Genomic DNA, 21,216 nt, shown 5'->3' on the forward strand with positions numbered 1-21,216 from the left:
TAGAATTAATCTAAATAGAAATTGATTTTCTTTTGTTTGCACACACTTCCCTATGGATACGATCTCGCACTTGCATGCACTATGCTACATACGACTCGTGCGCTTGCAAGTAAAATTTGCACATCAGGGTTACCCAAAGAAAAAAGAAAAAAAGTAAATGTAATGAGATATAACTTTGAGATGATAATGAAAAAATCTAACATAACTTAAAGGTCCTAAACTTACAAAATTAAAAACGACATCGTTTTAGTGAATTTAATTATATATATATATATATATATATATATATATATATATATATATATAAAGGGAATGTGGATGCGGTTACTATGCGGATAATAATTTTTGCTAACCACATTCACATCGACATATGCAGATAGTATGTATCGGTTAAGTGCGGATACCGGATGTGGGCGGTTATTATCTATTTGCATTTTCACCCCTAACTCCCCGTACATCTCTTTTCGCGGTAGCATGCACCTCATCCAATTCCTTACGGCAATCTACTTGGGCATCCATTCTACATCGCTCACCCTTTCCATCTTTGGAAAGTTCCCTTGGTGAACTAATTTCATAAGAGACTTGATTATGTACTATGAAGCTGGACACCTCTAAGATTGTCATGGCCATTGATGCACGTGACCTTGGTATGCATGCTTCTAGTTCTATTCCAACCAGATTTTCATCTTCTAATTAAAATGTACAGTTTCTTATTACTGTCAAAAATTTGGCAACAAGTCCAACGAGTGTAGAAAACGGTTTTCTCGAGGAAATAACACGGATCATAGTTAGAAGGCTGCTATTGTCATTCATACTAATCTATCAGACAAGTCTGTCACAGACGCTGCACCCAAGCGCAAAACTCTTTATCCCGCTGAAATTGAGGCTTTTATCCATCAGGTTTTGTCAAGTCCAATCTCAATATCACCATGTTCACCTTCCTAGGTAATTCTTTTTGATTTGTTGACTCTGCTTGCTACAATCACATTACTGATACGTTGAAAATTAATTCAAACACGTGAATTTTAAATTTATAACCACTCGCAATAGTACGAATCTTTGCACTAGAGAGAGCGTGTCAAAACTCAAAGACTGTAGTGGTTGTTTTGATTTATGAAATACTCAAGATTTTATCCAATTCAACTCAGAAAAGAAATTTTTTTTATTTTTAATTTTAAAACTAAAATAACATAAAGTAAAGGTAATTAAAATGGGGGTTAAATACATATTTGCCCCCTGTGCTTTACGACCTTTATTTTTTGCCCCCTCAGTTTCACTTTTTATCAAATTTGGTACCTGTGGTATATGAAAAGACAGAAATGGTACCTCTGTCTGATTTCCCGTCTAAAACTAACGTCCACCCACGGCATTTTCTGTCATGTTGTTGGAAACGATGTGTAAAGAATTGGGTTCTGCGCTTCAAATTTTTAGGTACCCAATGACGTGGGTGGACATTAGTTTTGGACGAGAAATCAGACGGAGGTACCATTTCCGTCTTTTCATATACCACAGGTACCAAATTTGATAAAAAGTGAAACTGAAAGGGCAAGTATGTATTTAACCCTTAAAATGGAGATAAGGAAAAATATAGGGAATTAATTTCATCCAAACCGCATACCAATAGCTGATTGTGTCTCACTTGGATTTTCATTTATATGCATAATATGAGCGCGTAATGGGTGTCAACCATACGACGACCTCGACATGAAAATACTTTGTTTAAGAAATAATGATAAGGCATTTTACGCACTAATCGTTCACCTAACATCTATTTGTGAAACGATTCGTGACCCTTGCATGCCCTATAAAATCTCTCTAATAAGCATACATATTTCAAGAAATAAGCATGAGACATCTTAGTTTCACACGAATCATTTACTAAAACTACAATGAAAACGCATTTAAATTACACTACAATGAAATACAATTAAACTACAAAGGGTGTGGAGTGATTCGTGTTCCCTAGCATGGCTCATCAAATTCACTTAAACTTATGTCAAAAAGCATCATTACATAGTCATTGTTCCCTTAATCATAGAAAAATTAAGTGTTTGATTTTATTCAATTCTTATAGACAATATAAACTTTTTCTTCATGAATAAATATACAATTTAAGATCAATTAACAAAAAGTTTTGCAATCCTCTAGGCTATATAATCATTACACATACACAAAAAATCCTAAGAGAACATAATTAAGCCATTGCACTTGGAAAGAATTCCATCAAAACCCTTTAAAAATTTAGTTACTCATTATTGAAATGGAAATATCTTATAGAAGAAGAGAAACCTATGTCTTTTAGAGAAATTGGAAACTATGGGTAATATGGAATAGACTTGAAAATGAAATAAAACAAAAGCTAATTTTTTTGGAAAATAAAACTAAAACTATTGAAGAAATAACTAAAAGAGATGCAATAAATAAAAACTGAATTTAAAGAAAATGAAATATAAACTCCTTGGAAAATATAATACAAGAGGTGCATCAAATAGAATTAAAGCTTTGGAAAATAGAACTAAAGCTATGCAGCAAATAAAACTAAGTCACTAAAAATAAACTAAGAAGGACTTCTCTAGAAAAAGTAAAACAAAAATTGCATTAAAGAAATTATGCTACTTGAAAAACAAATTAAGGATGCATCTAGAGAAAAATTAAATTAAAACTCAAAAGATACATCACTCTCTCTCTCTCTCTCACGTTGGATCTCTATTTATAGAGAAAGGAAAATTAAAAATATCAAGGGAGAAGAGATTTATGCCACACAACCCATCAATCGTTTCTACTGCACAGAAGAAGAGTGACGAAATTCGTTTTTGGCTGCACATCTTCGCTTTTCATTTCCACCGCACAACACATTTGAAATATCTGACGCTTCTGGAAGATGTGGAGTCGATCAATCGACTTCTTTAGTCGATCGATCGACCACTTTAGTCGATCGATTGACCGAAGCTGGTGTTGTATTCTTACGCCAATCTTCATCACTCCTTAATACATTTTAGGCCTTTTTCAAGGATTTTGCTCTTATTTTTAAATTAGGACCTAAAAATAACATAAAACACTAAAACATAATAAAACATTATATTTACAACACAAGCTAAGGTTAACAAATGTGAATTAAGGTGCTTTGAATGTAAATATTCAACACTTATCAATTACACCAGACTCTTCCATACGTTACTCAAAATTCATTTTACCTGTTCCAACATTATTTACACTGCTAATGATTCAATTCACATATAAATGTTAGTCACATTGGGTTTGTTTTCACCTTACAATTGTTTGTGTCCGACACATACTTATTTCCATATCTTTCCTTAAATCTTTTATAAGTTGGTAAACTTTGTGAACTTGGTTTAGAGTTGTATTTTTCTAATAGAGATTGTGATGTGCAGGATCCACAGACTGGTCAACTAATTGGGATCGTCCGTAAAATTCGATATTTGTTTGAACTCTCATTTCCATCTTCCTTTCACCATGTGTACTGCTACTTCATCTCGATCGCCATCCACCACTCTTAATTTATGGCATTCTTGTTTTGGACATGTGTCTCTTTCTCATGTACATTCTTTAGTCACCAGTGGTCAGTACATTAGGGTCAGTTAGGTTTGAGTCGTTTGACTGTGTTGCTTGTCAACTTTGAAAGCAAAGTGCTATTATGGTCTGTTTGGATGTAAGAGTGGAATTCTAATTCTATTCAACTTTTTGCTACTGCGTTTGCTTTTTCAAAAAACAAATAATATTTTATTCAACTTTTTCTAAACAAATCAAATTTTATTCAACTTTTTTCTAATTTTATCTCACAAAATCAAACCTCGAAATTCGCACACCAAATAAGAATTAAATTCTGATTTCAAAAATCGAACACACATCCTTTTAATAATAGTGACTTCATTTCTTATGCACCTTTTGATTTAGTTCATTCTAATGTTTGCGGCCTTACATCATTCCCATTATGGTGAGATCCCGCTATTTTATGTTGATGATTATTCCCGACACACATGACTTTTTGTACTACAAAATCGATTTGAACTTCCAAAAATTTATTCTAAATTTCAGAAGATAATTTCAAACCCAATTTTCCCGAAACATAAAAGTTTTTCATTCTAATAATGCCATAGAGTATCGTGAATCTACCTTTCTTACCACTCCCAAACAAATTGACTATTTCCCCATCATTCTTGTTCTGATACCTCTCAACAGAATGGTCGTGCTAAACATAAACACATACACATCTTAGACACGATTTGGGTGTTGCTCATTTCTGCTTCTATTCTTGAACACCGATCTACGTGAATTTTATAAGTAGTAGCGTCACGTTGGAATTCATATAATTCCACTTACGACTTGTTTTATAAGTCGAGGGGTTACAATACATGTACCAGATGACAACGAGCTTAAGAGAGATATCTTGGGAGGAAGCCCGTTAGACCCCTTACATAGTACTCCTAGGAAATACTAAGATGTACATGGACATGAAAGAACGCTATTGGTGGAATAACATGATAATGGAGATTGGGAGGTACTTGAGAAATGTTCCACTTGCTAGCAAGTGAAGGCAGAACACTAGCAGCCTGTGGACCCCTACAGCCGCTTCACATCCCAAAGTATAAATGGGAGGAATTTGCTATGGACTTTGTAATGGGTTTGCCAAAGGCGTCGACTAGAAAAGATGCCATATGGGTAGTAATCGACAAGCTAATGAAAAGTGCCCATTTTGTTTCCATCAAGATCACAAATTTGATGCAAAGGCTGGCAGACCTATACATCTAGCTACATGGTGTATCAGCTACTATACTTTCGTATCGAGATCCTCAGTTCACATCGAGGTTTGGACGAGCTTGTAGAAGGTGATGGGATGAATCTGGATTTCATTCTAGCCTACCACCCGCAAACCGATGGTTAATCGGAGAGGACCATCTAGATTGTGGAAGACATACTGAAGATGCATGTACTCGATTTCAAGGGATGTTGGATTTAATACCTGCGCCTGATCGAGTCTGCCCCTAACAATAGCTTTCAAGAATCTATTGGGATGTCACCATACGAAGGTTTATACGGAAGAAATGTCGTTCACCCTTGTATTGGGATGAAGTGGGTGAACGACAACTTTTGGGGTTAGATCTTGAACAAGACATGAGAGAAAAGGTTTCCTTCATCTGACAAAGGATGTTGACCGCCCAAATTAGACAGAAGAGCTATGCGGACAAGCTCCACTTAGAGTTCCAAGCAGGCGACCAAGTGTTCTTGAAAGGCACAACAATGTATGGTGTTGTGTGATTCGGCAGAAAGGGAAAGTTAAATCCATGATTTGTCAAGTTGTTTATTGGTAGTCGAGAGGTTTGACCCTATAGCATACAGAGTTTCTCTGGCACCATACTTGCCTGGAATTCGCGACATATCCCACATGTTTACCCTATAGAAGTGTTAGGGTTTATGCCCTAAAACTTTATGTTGTATGACATTTAAATTTATTAAATAAAGTTGTTTATTTACTAAATTATTTCAAGAACATTGGGCATATTGCTATTTACATGATTGTATTAATTATTTATTATATATACATGTAAGTCCTTAAGTTATATTGAATATGGATTGAGGTGTGTCAATGAGATTATCACACAAAAGATCTTAAACCATAAACCTTGTAACTTATAACTATTGTTCATACGAATCATACTCATTAATGGGATTAGACATTCTATTTGATAAGACTATAACATATCAACTATGATGATCTATCTTGATCATGTGAAGTGGAGATTTTTGATTGATATGTTGGTGTGGATATAATGGACAAAAGAAACAATGTGAATTGTTATTCTTTATAAACTATTGTCAATAAGAATAATTTGAATTCACCACTACTTATAGCATTTGACTCTCAATCTTGTGAGGAATGTAAACTTAAATGTTAAGTGGAGGTCACTTTGATACACTATGGTCAAAATCTCGGTGCGTTGGGTGATCACATGTAGCATTGTGAGAACACTACTCCTCAATAAGGAGTTCATAATCCTTTGATTTAATCGAAGCGACATGAGATAGATTTAATGGGAATTGATGATTGTAAGTCTTTGGCCTAAGCATTTTAGTAAGGCAACCTAAAATTAAATTGTTTTCAAATGAAATGTGATTTTTTATTTTTAGTTTTAGGCTTATTGGAGCTAGTTTTATTTTCCCTATAGGTTCATCCTCAAGCTAATTGTTACCCTTATTGGGCTTGACCTAATTTACATAAGAACAAACTCTAGTGGCCGTGTATATAGTAGCTTGGGGGCTAGGGTTTTTCCTAGTCCTACTTCTATTAAGAGACATGAGCCTATTTAAAAGGTTGCTAGTGTAGTTATTAGAAAACACTATTGGGAGCCCACACTCTTGGTCTCTTAATCAGAATTGGGCCAATTCTATAGCTAAGATATTCCCTGGTACCATCGACGATAGGAAAATGATGACTACAAAATTCTCTAATTAGCCACCCTACTCTCCAGCACGCTATCTAGGCATGTGCGCATTCGACATAGCTTCTACCAAACGGGCAACTGCGGCAAAGAGCTGAGCCGCATTAGAGTTAACTTTGTCGTTAACCGAGATTTTTTTAGTATCAGACTCTCTTCACCACCTCCTAGATCACATGTGTTTGCACAAACTGCTACGTTTCTACGAGGCTTCATAATTTTGCAAATACAGTATATTCCATAGTAATTAATAGATTAAATTGGGTACTCAAGGATAAAAAGGTAGTGAATTAACATAACAATTTATCTATGAATTTGATTCAAATACATATTATTTCATGGATGGGTCAAATGCAATAAAGTCATTGGGAGTTTGAATTAATCAAAATAAATACTAGAGTGGAATCACAATTATTTAGTGAAATTAATTGTAATTAATAGTAACCTAAAACAAGTAATGAGATGACAAGTGTTCTAGGCTTATTGGAGCTAGTTTTTTTTTTTTTTTTTTTTTTTTTTTTTTTTTTTTTTTCCTTCTAGATATATCCTCAAGCTAATTATTATCCTTATTGGACTTGACCTAATTTACACAAGAAAGAACCTTAGTGGCCATGTATGTAGCAGCATGGGGTCTAGGGTTTTTCCTAATCCTACTTTTTTTAAGAGACATGAGCCTATTTAAAAGAGAGCTTGTGCAGTTATTAGAACTATTGGAAGCCCACACTCTTGGTCTCTTAATCAGAATTGGGCCAATTCTCTGGCTAAGATGTTCCCTGGTACCATTGACGGTAGGCAAATGATGACTCCAGAATTCTCAAACTAGCCACCCTGCTCTCCTACACGCTATCTAGGCATGTGCGCATTCGACAGAGCTTCAACCAAACGAGCAGCTGCGGCCAAAAGTTAAGGTGCATTAGGGTTAAATCCCTCATTAGCTGCAATTTCCATAGTATCATGCTCATGGTGGGTGTCTTCACCACCTCCTGTGTCCTAATAATGATGTGGCTTTTACAATTACCATTTGATTAAAATTCAATAATGATCAATCACAAGTACAATGGTGATTTTAAAAGCCACATCATTATTAGACAAATACAAGAGGGATATGGGTATGAGTTCTAGAATTACTCAAATACTAAACATCAAAGCATGTTAGTTTTTGTGTTGGCTACATTATGTTGGACAAAATCACTTCTATGTAATGTTGCTGCTTTCACGGGGATGCTGCTTTCACGGGGATGCTGCTTTATTCAGAATCTACTCTTCAGCTATGTTTTTCGAGAAGATTCTGTGAAGTTTTCAAGGATTTATTTCGGTTCCCTGTCAGCCGTTCGGACGACGTGGTATTCCGTCCGGACGCTTATCAGTCAGCAACATCCGTCCAGACGACGAGATCTTTCCGTCCGGACGCCCATCAGTGTCTAGAAGCTTCGAACAGTTCAAGATTGCATCCGTCCGGACGTAATGGAAAATCGTCCGGACACTCTTCAGAGTTCGAGAAAATCCCAGTGTTCCAGCGCATCCGTCCGGACGACGGGGTTATACTGTCCGGACGCCATTCAGGGTTTGACAAGCATTAGGGTTTCTGCCTCAAGACACAGTTATGGGAAGACGGCTACTACCGTCTGGACGATGTCCTCTATAAGGCAAGAACGTGCATACAAAGTTCAACCGTCCGGGCGTCAGCCTTCATGGTCCGGACGATCAAGCTTCATATATGGAAATTGCGTGCACCAGTTCAACCATCCGGACGTTAGCCTTCAAGGTCCGGACGCTCCAAGCCTTATTATGGTAATTTCGTGCAGTCGAAGTGCAACCGTCCGGACGCGGCCTTGTTATGGAAGCTTTCAGCGCTATCTTGGAGAGGCGGTTGCAGTTGACTGTCCGGACGCTCGGTCAAGCCGTCCGGACACCCTCGGGTATTTTGGTCATAACTTTTTACTCAAATATCGGATTGGGACAAAATCGGCTTCATTGGAAAGCTTAGAAAAAATGATGTAATTTGAGCGTCCGGACGGACCCTAGAAGCGTCCGGACGGCCTCCGTCTGGACGGAAAGATTTGCCCGTCCAGACGGCCCTACAGAAAATTCCAGAATTACTTTCCGGACAAGAAAAACTTGACCCGTCCGGACGCGCGTGTTTCAGACTCCATTTTTTAGTCGATTTTGGATTTCCAAAGCCTATAAATAAGAGGCTTGAAGCATGCTTTCAACACAGAATTCGGTGGTGAATTCTCTACAGCTTAGAGACGTGATATTTCCTCTAAAGCCTTGCCAAGGGTGTGAATTCCATTAGAGCTCAGAGAAGTCATCAATCCCTCTGAAGCCGTTTTACAAGTGTGCTGTGCTGTAAACGGATGTCTATCTTAGAGGTCGGCTCTAAGGTAAGGAGTTCCACTGAAGACCCCTTCAGGTAGGTGAACCTGATTGGGAAGCGTTTGTGTTGGGTTACACGTCAGAGATCAAGGTACGACCACTGCATCGGTACATGTGAGTGTTACTGTCTTGTGTCTAGCTATGTCTTCTGAATAGTGGAATTCCTGGGTTTGGCTGCCCCGGAGTAGTTTTTCTCTTAACTGAGTTTCCACTTCGTCAACAAAAATCTCTGTGTCATTTACTTTCCGATGTGCTTTAATTTTTGTTGACACTTATGCACACACTATTAAATTTAGAAGTCCATATCGTTTTTCACATAACTTAATGATATAAAAATTAATCATCAAGTATCTCAGTAAAAAACCGGCCACCAAAAACAATTCTCCCAAAACATTACATAAGAAGTCTCAAAACAGAAAGTTATCATATATCTAAGATACTAGGTCCTTGAGCTTGATTGAAATTAGGGTCACAAAACACTTGATAATAATCTCATAATATGCCTAAGATCGAATCATGAAAAGGGTGATTATGATCATGCCACAAGATATAATTTAAATCAGGGTGTAGCTCCTCAAAAACTATTCAAGCAATGTCCTCCAATGCCTTAGACTTCCCAGGTTCCATCTTCTAAAGATTAGCCAACTATATATATATATACACATACAAGTGGAAATAATCAAAGTGTAAGTCCACGACTTAGTGAGTAAATCACACAAGAAAAAATGGATTATCATGCAATGAATTCGGAATTTCATAAAGAAATAATAAACCAATACATCATCATGTAGTAAAGTCCTTGTCATAATAACAATACAGAAGATGAATATGCATTATAAATATAATATATGATATCACATGTAATTAAGTCATAACTAATACTCCATATGGTCAATTCGTACCCTTAACACTCTTATGGTGAGGTTTGCGCATACCGTAAGACCTCTAGTACAACTCCAGTGGCCCGGACAAGCTACTAGCAAGCCACAACTAGTGGCTTGACCAAGTCCGACTCTGGGTGATCTCATTAGTTGCGATGCCTCAGGGCGTGACCCCTATCTGTTGATGATTGCGTTGCTCACTTTGGCCAATGGATCCAAGACAACCTAACATCTTTAACTCTGGACCATAGGGTCAAGCCCATATACTGGTATATGCATGCTCGAGATACTTCACACATTTCATAGAAGCCATGTCATACGATTAAATTAATCATTATCTTTTTTACATACATACAATTATAAAACTCACAAGATGCAATATACCTTTTCCAACATTCTATTTTTACAAAAATAGAGTTCACAATCGTTATAAAATATTTCATGAGAGTAATAAGCATGAATGGTTGATAAATAAAATAGGTATGCCAAAATAGTGATAAAAAGTATTCATGTGAGTTTAACTCACCTTGATTGTAAGGATCTCCTTGGTAAACATCCTCAAACTTCTCGACAATGCTCTCTACGAAAAACCCTAATGTTAGAAGGTTCTATTGAATCAAAAACCTAGCCTATACCTCGAAAACTGCAAAAACAACATCCTAGACTTGGGGTGATCAATCACTACTCAAGCAGTGATCGATCAACACTACTCAATATTGATCCCCACTCGGCCAGAACACTCCCTGAGGCCTGGCCTTCATAATAGTTGTTAGGGTTAGCCTAAGGATGAATTTATAGGTAAAAACCCTCATCTAAAAGTCCTAAAAACACTCAAATAGCGTACTAACAGGCTGTGATGATCATTTAAAGGGTTGTGATTGATCACTAGGGTTTTCTGAAACCCTTGTGATTGATCAATGGGGCATGGTGATTGATCACTATAAGGTTATCGCTCACCCAGGCAAAAAAAGAGAGAGAGAAAACGTCTCTTCAGGTATGACCCTTTCTTTATTTATTCTCGCATTGTTAATTTTCTTTTGCTTTCAGCTTCCTCCAAACAACCACAATGACTTAAGCATCGAAAGTACCTCTTGTCGACACATCTGGTAAATCTTCCAACTTACCTCTTTATCCCCTTTGTATCCATTTTTAACCAAATCTTCAGTGCTTAATCAATTATGAGCTTGTTTGGAATGACGTTAAGAAGTTTAAAAAATATTTTTAATATATAAAAAGCTGTGCAAAGTAAAAATTGGTCTGTTTCATAAAAATCTCAAAAAGTACTTCTTTAACTTTTTTTACTTCAAAAAAATGTCAAAACACACTTTTTGAACTTGAAAATGAAACTTTTTTCAAAAATTCTTTTTAACAATAAAAGCTCTACTGCCCAACACAACCTCAAACATGCTCAACGTGAACATACAATTTCTTTTATGGAAAATGTTATATTTACAACACCAATAGTAGTGGGACCCACCTTCATGTGAGGGGTTGTTGTGATGGTGTAGTGAAAGAATCAAATCCCTTCTTTTAATCTCATTATCCTTCTCAACCAACGTGGCGCGGAAGGGTAGAAGGGCAACAACCTTACTTAGCTTTTTTCAGATATTTTTCATATTGGTGTTTTCTTCAAGAGACACACACACACACACACACACACACACACACACACATATATATATATATATATATATATATATATATATATATATATATATTAATTTAATTAAAAACGGATGGAAGTCTTGGGTTTTAAATTAAAAAATAAAATAAATAAATAAATCTTAAAAACATGATAAACCCAAAATATGAGAGATATTAAATATAATTTTTCTAAAAGATACGAAGGAAGTCAAATATTTCTTTTCAAAGTAAATAAGGAGGTAGATTAGAAAAAAACAAAAAAGTAAATAAGGAAGTAGCTAAGCAAAACCTGCTAAAGATCCGGTTAACAGACACAGGGAGTCTGAAAATGCCAAAAACGTCCATGTCTTGAGCGATTCTCAAAATATTTGGTTGGAATATCTGTAGCAAACAAAACAACAACATTTTTGTGTAGCTGTAAGAGGATAAAAAACGTGGACTTATTCCCAACCACTCAAACTTTCCTTCATCTTTATGCCTTCAATTATTTCTTTATGGCCTTATCTTATGATGTTTTTCTTTTTTCTTTTTTTTTTTCTTTTTTTTTAATTTCGTCGTCCAATCAGTGAAACTTACTTGTAATCACTTCAGTCTTTCCACAAAGTTAATTAAGCTCAGTTAAAATCCTTTTAAGGCTATTAAATAGTATTAACCAACAATTATTGTGTCTCAGATTATCATAATTTGTTATTATAAGGTAAGAGTGCTTTGACTTGTCACTTGTCAATACTTCTGAAGCACTTCAAATACAATCTTTATTATCATTTTTCTTTTACAGTTAATTTTTATTATTATTTTTTATTATTTTTTAGATATATGAAAAACAGAATTATAACATGAATGAAAAAGAACAACAACAAGGGTTGGACAACCCGAAATGTAAACTATGAACGGAAGTACGCTGGGAGCAATGCTTCCGAAGATGCATTTTTTTTTTTTTTTTTTTTTTAGATATATGAAAAACAGAATTATAACAGGAATGAAAAAGAACAACAACAAGGGCTGGACAACCCGAAATGTAAACTATGAACGGAAGTACGCTAGGGGCAATGCTTCCGAAGATGCAGGTCTTGTGATTCGTGACACGAATGCAAAAAATCGAGGCCACCGATTAAGGTGGTAAAAGATGTATGAAAAGTCTCAAGAACTCAAACACCAATACGGGTATAAACAGAGAGAGAATACAATAGAAAAGCCCAAAACAAAATACAACAACAACATGAAAACAGGAAAATAACCAACAACAGATGGCCGGATAGGGGAGTGGGGGCCACCTCTAGTGGCGCGTGAGAGCCATGCGCAGCCAGAGGAAGGCTTCTCACCAGTGGGAGACGCTGGAGCCTCCGAAGTACGCCGCAAGCCGTGGTGGGAAGAGGCGGTTGGAGGAGACGTGGCCCACACGTGCCAGGAAGGTCCCTGGCGCGTGCAATGGACGCTCGGCGATAGGGCAGTGGTGGGGAGCACGACGACTGTCGGTGGACTTGGAGGACGTCGGCGAACCCACTAGTGAGGCGCGTGTCATGTGAAAAAAGGCTGAAGAGAGTAGATCTAAATCCTAAGATTTCAACCCAAAAAACCATCCAAAAAACGCACAAAACACGGTGGAAGGAGACGGGATAAACCGGTGAGCTCAATGTTGAGAGCAGAGCAGGAAGATAAAGAGCCAGAAAAAATAAAAAATAAAATAAAATTCCGGCATGATAAAAACCTCAAAAGAGGTGGAAACTTTGGTTGGTTGGTTGGTTGGTTGGTACGAGAGCAAACTCTCACGGGTTTTGGGTGGCTGGTTGGTTGGGCGGAGGTTACAGGGAAAGGGGGGGAGGGAGCTTTTCTCCCATGTCGGCGTGCACATGGAAGAATTCACAAAGAGGAGAGAGAACAGAGCTTTTTTGGGTTAATTCTTTCTTTTTTTTCAAAATTACAGTTACTTTATTATATGCAAAATCAACGCTACTAATTTGAAATTATTGGATTTAGTTTAAGTGCCGTTAAAATTTTTGTTTAACGATTTAGATTTAATTTAATTTTTATCTTTTTTATAAAAACTTAAAATTAAATCTAGACTGTTAAAAAAAATTAAGGCACATATACCATAATTTTTTTACAATACTTAAGTCAAATTGTTCTACTACAATATATGGATTAAATAATATGCTTTGGCTCTCTAAAAATAAAAGATTAGGGTTAGAGACTTGTTAGGAAATGATTAATAGAAGATTGGTATATTTTTCTGGGGCAACAAACTAAAAAGTATAAAAGGTGAGATTCTATATTTTTGTTTTTGGCCTTGTTCCTTACCTATATGACATTTGTTAGGAATAATTCTACTCGGCTCGACCCATGTGAGCTGCAAGCCCACCTTAGCTCATGTAAGGATGTGGGTCCTTAGCCCATCAAATGTAAACCCTCTCTCAAAGGCCCATTTGAAAGGTTTTGGGCCCCAAGGCCCGAACCAGACCATAAAGAGCCATAGGCCCAAGCTCGGGAACACACACACACACCAGGCAACCCATTCTAGGCCCGGGAGTATTTGACAGCACCGAAAGCATGAAGTGACTGCAACAATGCAGAAGGAATGCCGGCGCCGAGATGCTCCTTGTAGTGTAGGGGCGTCGAGATGCCTCCTACAGTGTAGGGGCGACAAGATACCCCTGTAGGTGCAGAAGAATAATAGCAGACAAAGATGCCTTTCTTAATGAAGAAGAAAGACCGGAAATATGGAGCCAGTCCCGAGCGAGGATCCCGAGGGATTTCTTACTCCCCACTCCTAAGTCAAATGAAGGTCTATAAATACTACTAATTTCAGGTATGAGAGATGATCTGCTTTTTTAAAAATAACATATGATCACAATAGTTAACTTAAGCATCGGAAGGAGGAACGCCGGCAAACCCCTGGCGTATTTTTTTAACTTTGCAAGTATTGCAATAACCGGACGACAAGACCACCGAAGAGAAGTGAGATGTCACGATTATACTGAAAACTGTACCAACAACATCCATACCAATTTCTAAACTAAGTGCATCTGCATTTTAGCTAATAAAAAAACACTAATTTTTTTTTATTTTACAAATTCTAAACATTCTTTATTTTTTTTAAATATTATTTTTTAAACCACCTAGAGAGAAATGATTGTAGCAAAAGAGATGATTAAAAAAAGAATACATTGGCTTTAATGCTTGCTTAAAAGTAGTTAATTTAAAAGGCAAAATATATATATATATTTTTTTTAAAAAAAAAAAAAAAAAGTTGTTAGACGTGATTTTTGTCTCGTATTAACTAAATATACAAAATATAAAACTTTCAGAGGGAGAAGGAGATGCCTCTCAAGAAACACGAAGGCTTTATCGTGAATATAGAAAGTCAAACCTGAGAGTTGATTAATATAATATAATTAGAGTGATTGATTAGCTGTCTAATCCAGACATGCGAAGGTGCAACCCACGTTTTGTCCATCCAAACGAGTCCCCGTGTATGGGCCTCCAACTCGGCGCTCGATAAACCAGCGGAATGGGCTTTTCTACTCTTGGAGGCGGAATCCCCGAGACAAGAGGTAGAAAACAAAAAGAAAACCACCATGAAAGCTAATGTGCTTTTGTAACAGTATCAGGACAGACACACCGCAACAAGAAGGAGCACGCCGGGACAAAATCGTCAATTGGAGAAAGAACCGAACCGCATTCATTTCTCATCTTGTCGTGTTCGAAAAGCACCAAAGAGGTGGCAGGTGCCTACTCCCCCTATAACCATCCCCCCACCCCCCTCTACCTCTTCCCCCCTTGTCGCCTACACATCACATGCTCCAACCCACTCAGAAATTAATTAAATCATCTACTTTACCAATTGACGAATCTTACCATTACCCTTACCCTCTTCTGTGAATCTTCAGTTCTTCACCCCAACTCATAGCAAAGCCCAACAACATAACCGGCGCACAGATTTATATAGGGATGAAGCGTGCAATGGCTGACGATGAGGTTACGGAGAAAGGGGAGGACAAGAAGATGAAGAAGATCAGAGTTGAAGGAGAAGAAGAGGAGGGAGAAGGAGAAGGAGGAGAAGGAAAAGGAAAAGGAGAAGGAGAGGGAGAAGGGGGAAGAGGAAGTGGGTTTGTGAATCTGGATGAGAATTTGCTGTACGAGGTGTTGAAGCACGTGGACGCGAGGACGCTGGCGTCGGCGGGGTGCGTGAGCAAGCTGTGGCACAGGACGGCGCAGGACGAGCGGCTCTGGGAGCTGATCTGCACCAGGCACTTGGCCAACATCGACTGCCTCAAGCAGCAGCTCCGATCTGTGGTTCTCGCTCTGGGCGGGTTCCGTCGTCTCTACTCGCTATTCCTCTGTCATCTTTCTAAGCCCCAATCATCCGGCTCGTCTTCTTCTTCATCGGCTTCGTCGTCCTCGTCGTCGTGGGGTCCCTTCGCGCCGATGATCGGGTCGAAGCCGCCGACTCGGTGGGGAAAAGACGAGGTTCATCTCTCGCTTTCGCTTCTCTCTATTCGCTACTACGAGAAGATGAATGTCAATAACAGAGGCAGATGACTTTTATTCTCCATAAATATTTCTAATTGCACTTTTTATTTTCTTGGTTTCGCTAAATGTAGCATTGGGTTTCCTTTTATGGTTTGGATTTGATTTGGGTGTTTAGATCTAGATCTGTATGTTTACTATGCTTCAGCGTTTCCTTGTTGACTTTCGAGATTGTTGTATAAATTGAAATGAAATTTGTGAAATTTGTGTATAATAATGTAATAATTGGAAGTATCCTTTGATTTTCATTCCTTATACTTATGGGTTGTTTTCCTCAATTGGGTTTCCGAGAAATTCGTGTTTGGATGCGAGGAAAAATGGGGAAAGAACCTGACCGGAACTTGCTCTGGTGTTTTACCAGAAGTAGATAGAGTGGCCGGGGGTTTTGTTTGGAGGGTTTGGAAGATGCATTTCCCAGAATACGCACAAAGAGACGGGGCCAAAAGGTGTTGTCGTAAATGTCTGGAACTGGGCCGCACGCTTTCTGGCCGTTCCTCCAGCCTAGTTTTGCTAGAGACACGGATGATTACGTATTTAGATTAGATCTGTAAAAAAGCCAAAATCCTCGGGAGGACGAAGTTGTCTTCTTGTTCGTCCCTATCCTTTGACGAGCAGCCATGGCTTTACCCTTTTCGTTGATTGCTTGCGGTGTTTTATAGTTTATTTCGGGCGTTTTGATTTTGTCTCTGAGGCTTAGACTTATTTTCAGCCAGCCTTTTCTTGTTGAATGTATTTTTGATGTAGTATTTCTGTTAGGTCGACCGTGCCCTCTGCTGTGATTCCGGAATGTGGCTGATAAAATACCTCTTGAGAGCGCGCATGAGTGCGTCTCTTTTTATGGCCCTAGTTGCTTGCATAATGACTATTCCTGTTTGAATCGTACTTTGTTTGAGCTTTGGGGTTGAAGTCTATCTTCAAAGGTTGGACAAGACCTGCCTGATTCCAAGAAATTTGGTTGAGAATTTGAGAGAGAGAGAGAGAAACTCACCCTACTGGGATAAACCCTGTATTTCATGGAATTCGGACAAAGAATTTACGAATTCTTTTAAATCAAATTAGTAGCCAAGGTGTTAATTATAAGGAGATAATCACAATCCGGACTGAATTTGGTCCCAAGATTTTCTGTTTTTCTTTTAGATCAAAGAGTAATCGTACAACTGTGCAAGATATATCATCGAAGATGCCAAAAGGAAAGAGGAAAAAAATACAAAACACCAAGCTTGTCTTTTTCTTAAATCATAGATTATGAAATAATTCACATTTAGTCCACGAAGTTTTCATTAATTAAATAAAAAAACTACATGGTTTCTAGTTTTTACAGGTGCGACAGCTTAGAAACCGTCTCCGACTCTCCGGTAGCAGGTCTTCGAATTTCTAACCAACGAGAGGGAGGGCTATTAGACAAAGAAACCATTAGTAAATTTTTATTTTTACTTGTAGAAATTAACATGAAAAATATCTTACAGTTATCTTTTGGTAGACTTTTGAGAAGTATTTTGGTTTTATAATTTTGAAAAGGGTAAAAGTTGATTATTGATTTAGTGGGATCACATTTGAGAAAATTTGAAAATTAGTTTAATAAAATTTTGAAGCGTTTTATAAAAACTAAAAATTTCTTTAAAAAAAAAAAAAAAGAAGAAGAAAAGAAAAGAAAATTGTGTTTTATTTTTAAAGAAGCTTTTGAGTTTTGAGAAGAATTTTGTAATTTATTTAAAAAAAATGTATAAATAATGGGTCACAATTGAAAATCGGTTTGGTTAACTAATATTTAGGAATAATTGCACAATTAGTTCTTAGGGATGGCCCAAATTACAAATCACTTCCCGTGGTACAAAAAGTTCATGGAGGGTTCTTGTGGTAAACTACAATTACGAATCATTTCCCTGAACCCGTTTTTCGTCCACCAAATTAACAGATTCCATTAGTTTGCCACGTAATACCCAATAAAAAATCAACACGTGTTCATTACAATAAAAAAATATGAATAAATAAAACTTAAAAAATATATATTTTTTTTTTAAAAAAAATAGAAAATAGCAAATGGGTAGCTACTGGGGGTGGCCCGGCCACGTCTGGGGTGACGCACGGCCTCCCCTAGGCCTTGGGTGGCCACGTGTCAATTTCCTATTAGGTATGATGTGGCAAACTAACGGAATCTGTTAACTTGGTAGATGAAAAACGGGTTCAGGGCTTTAGGCTAACTCCAAAGACCAGTGGTGCAATTATCCCTAATATTTAAGAACAGTTTTAAACGTTTAGGAAGGAAAAAGAGATTTATGCCAAACAGACCCTTATACCATAAGACCGGCAAATCATACGATTCAACCGTCGGAGATGTGGCCACTTTCGTCTCAGACGGTATCCATCGACAATTATAAGCAGTAACAGGTTGAAGCAACACCATGGCAGCGGGCCACTGGTCGTTAATCAACTAGTTGACCCACGCAGTCTAATTCCATTCTTGATTCTGACACATTTTCTGCTGGGCCTGAATTCCATTAAACAAGAAGAATTTAGCCAATCTTTTTCTCCTTTTCTTTATTATTATTATTATTTTTTTCCTTCCTTTCAATCTATAATTTTTCCCTTTTACTTTTGGTCAGGGTTCTGTGTAAAACTTCAATTATTCAAATGGGAATTCCATGTAAGGCCAAAATTGTACACCGTGGCAGATTAATCGACATGTTAGTTAAACTATTGGTTAAATAATTAAATTTATCTTTTTCTATCGGTTTAAACTTTTACGATAAATAATGATTTAACATGGTATTATAATAGGGGTTCTAAATTCAAACCATGTCCCTCTTCATTTACCTCTCATTTTAATTAAATATTTTACGTGTTGAACCTTGCCTATTAAAAGAAAAGTTGATATTGTTAGAAATAATCCTACTCAGACCGACCTTCGGGTCAGTATTAGTCCAAGAAGAGACAACAACAGGACTCCCGAGAAAGTCTTATCCGGGGAGATAGACACCAAGTAGCTATTCCCGAGAATACGCATCAGGAGGTATACTCAAATTAGGTCCTAGGAATGCAGACTACCCAGGACTCAATGTCAACTTAGCCAGCCAAAGCCCGAGACAAGCATGTTTCGGGGACTCAATCATCAATCCCAATTAAGGAATGAGTCGTAACTCGAATTTTGTGGGATCGCATTTAGCCTCGGGAAATTCAGGATTGAAGATAAATCTTGGATTTTCAGCCAAAGATCTCGCCTGGAGGTTTATAAGTAAAGGATCCCAAGATTGGAGGAAATGAGTGTCCAAGTCTATGTCAGACTCTGTCGACGCTCCCAAGCAAAAGAGCACGAAACCCTAGTAGTAAGGGTGCTCATCACATAGCCTATAAATAAGTTGATACCTTAGGTATAAAGACAAATTGAACTTCGGAGAATTAAGTAGACTTTTCTTTTAGAAGCTAATTTAAGCATCGGAGCGAGACCTCTGGAAGGATCTCTTAGTTTTAGTTGTTTTGCAGATTCTTGGAAAGTGTGAAAAACCTAGAAGGACATGCTATGTTTACATTATATCGAAAACTGTACCAACAGATATATTCCTATCAATTTAAACTTTTGGGATTAGTGGTGATTTCACATCGGTATTTCATGCTAATACCGTATGCACATTTAAATTAATGACTCGTTTATTCAATACAAACAACTTTGAAAACTACATGTGCAACAAGAGAGAATATTTGAAATTAATTTCTCCATTTAGATAAATAAACTAAGAGTACTTAGGTAGAAAATTAGTTTAACGAGCGATGGTAGTTTAGATAAATAAGAACGGATTTAGAAACGCCCAAAGAACTGATGTGTCAGACTGTCAGTAGCACCTCATTTTCATTCAAATCTTCTATGACCTTTTAGGATTGGAATCAGGAAAACACTAGAGAATCTCTCACTTTACTTTCACCCTTCTTATTTGCTGACGTGGCAGTGCAACGTAGCACTGTCAAATAGCTCCTCACTTTATTTTATTTTATTTTTTTGAAGCGGCATTATCGAGTTAGCTAAAAAATTTTGCCAAGCCTCTTCTTGGGTAGTGTAGTCGGCCATTCTAACCAAACTTTTAGGGTAGTGGTCGCATTACTCTCGATGTCTAATTTGGTGGTCATGATTATCAAATTGGATGGTTTGCGACCACCTTGCTTGATGATTAGGGGTGGCACCACCAAGAAGATGGGGAGGTCAATGTTTTTGGCTGACATGAGAATGCCACGGGTAAAATAGGAATGTCGGTAACATATTATTCTTAAAAATAATAGCGAGACCTGTACAACCATGTTATAAAAAGTAGCATGATTTCTTTTGCCTTAAAACGCCATCTAGGGCGGCCAATTTTCTGAGTGTCTGTGTCAATAATTTATTGGGTGGTGTCATTTATTTGGCAGACTTTTTTTTTTTTTTTTTTTTTTTTTTTTTTTAATTATTATTATTATTTTTTATCAATTTCAATAAAAAAAGCATGTGTGACGATGCAAATTAATTTGATTCAAATTACATATGCATATATAAAGGTAATCCTCGTGACTCGATATATATTTGAAAAACCATCCAAGATGCATGTGACGATGTTAGCTAAGCTTCATGGCATTGCAAGATCGTGATTTTCAGAGTGTGAATGGATCGATTTTGGTCTCCCGTATGCTTTTTAGAGTCAATATCACGCAGGCACTAGGAGGCGCACAACAAAACAAAAGAAGAAATTGAAGTAGAAATTCCCTCTTACCTCTTTCAAAGCCTAAATTCCACACTAAATATTATCTACGTTCACCAAACATTACCTAAACAAAAAGCAAAAAAAATCATACTTTTCTTCTACATATTTCCTTCTTGATTACTCCATATTCCGATATATATTCGGACCACGTTTCTACTTCTTCCCTTGCGTTTCTCCGATCCCTTTGACCCTTACTTCGAAGTAGGGTGGCGGCACCTCACAAGCCCTTCAACTCGTCCACGTGTTTGAATGGGCGGTGCAACTTTTCGCTTGCCAAACGTCCGTCTTAAAATTAAGCCACCATTTTTTTGATGAATGCACCCAAATGAAGGTCATAGTCAGTCGTCCTAAAAGCCACCTTGCTTAATTACATGCACTGCTATATAAAAAGGACGCCAACGTACGGCCTGCACCAATTACACAAATCATATTACGCAAAATCCAAAGCATTAACCATTGAAATGGCCAGAATCCTCAAGTCTCTCGGCTTCTTCATTGTTCTCTTGTTAAGTTCTGAGATTTTCATGTCAGAAGCTCGTCCTCTCCATGCTGACAAGCCTCGCAGCTCCTTAACCAAAGGGGTTGAGATTTTCGTTGGCGGCCGTTTGG

General features: G+C 37.4%; 1 protein-coding gene across 1 annotated transcript; it reads left to right on the plus strand.

The window, feature by feature from the left end:
- The first annotated feature begins 15,102 nt into the window (after nucleotides 1-15,102).
- Nucleotides 15,103-16,131, plus strand: LOC133866957 (F-box protein GID2-like). Its single transcript, XM_062303621.1, has one exon. The coding sequence runs from the start codon at nucleotides 15,305-15,307 to the stop codon at nucleotides 15,893-15,895; it is 591 nt and encodes a 196-aa protein (XP_062159605.1). The 5' UTR covers nucleotides 15,103-15,304; the 3' UTR covers nucleotides 15,896-16,131.
- Nucleotides 16,132-21,216: the final 5,085 nt, after the last annotated feature.

This window comes from Alnus glutinosa, chromosome 4, assembly GCF_958979055.1.
Source record: "Alnus glutinosa chromosome 4, dhAlnGlut1.1, whole genome shotgun sequence".
NCBI lineage: Eukaryota > Viridiplantae > Streptophyta > Magnoliopsida > Fagales > Betulaceae > Alnus > Alnus glutinosa.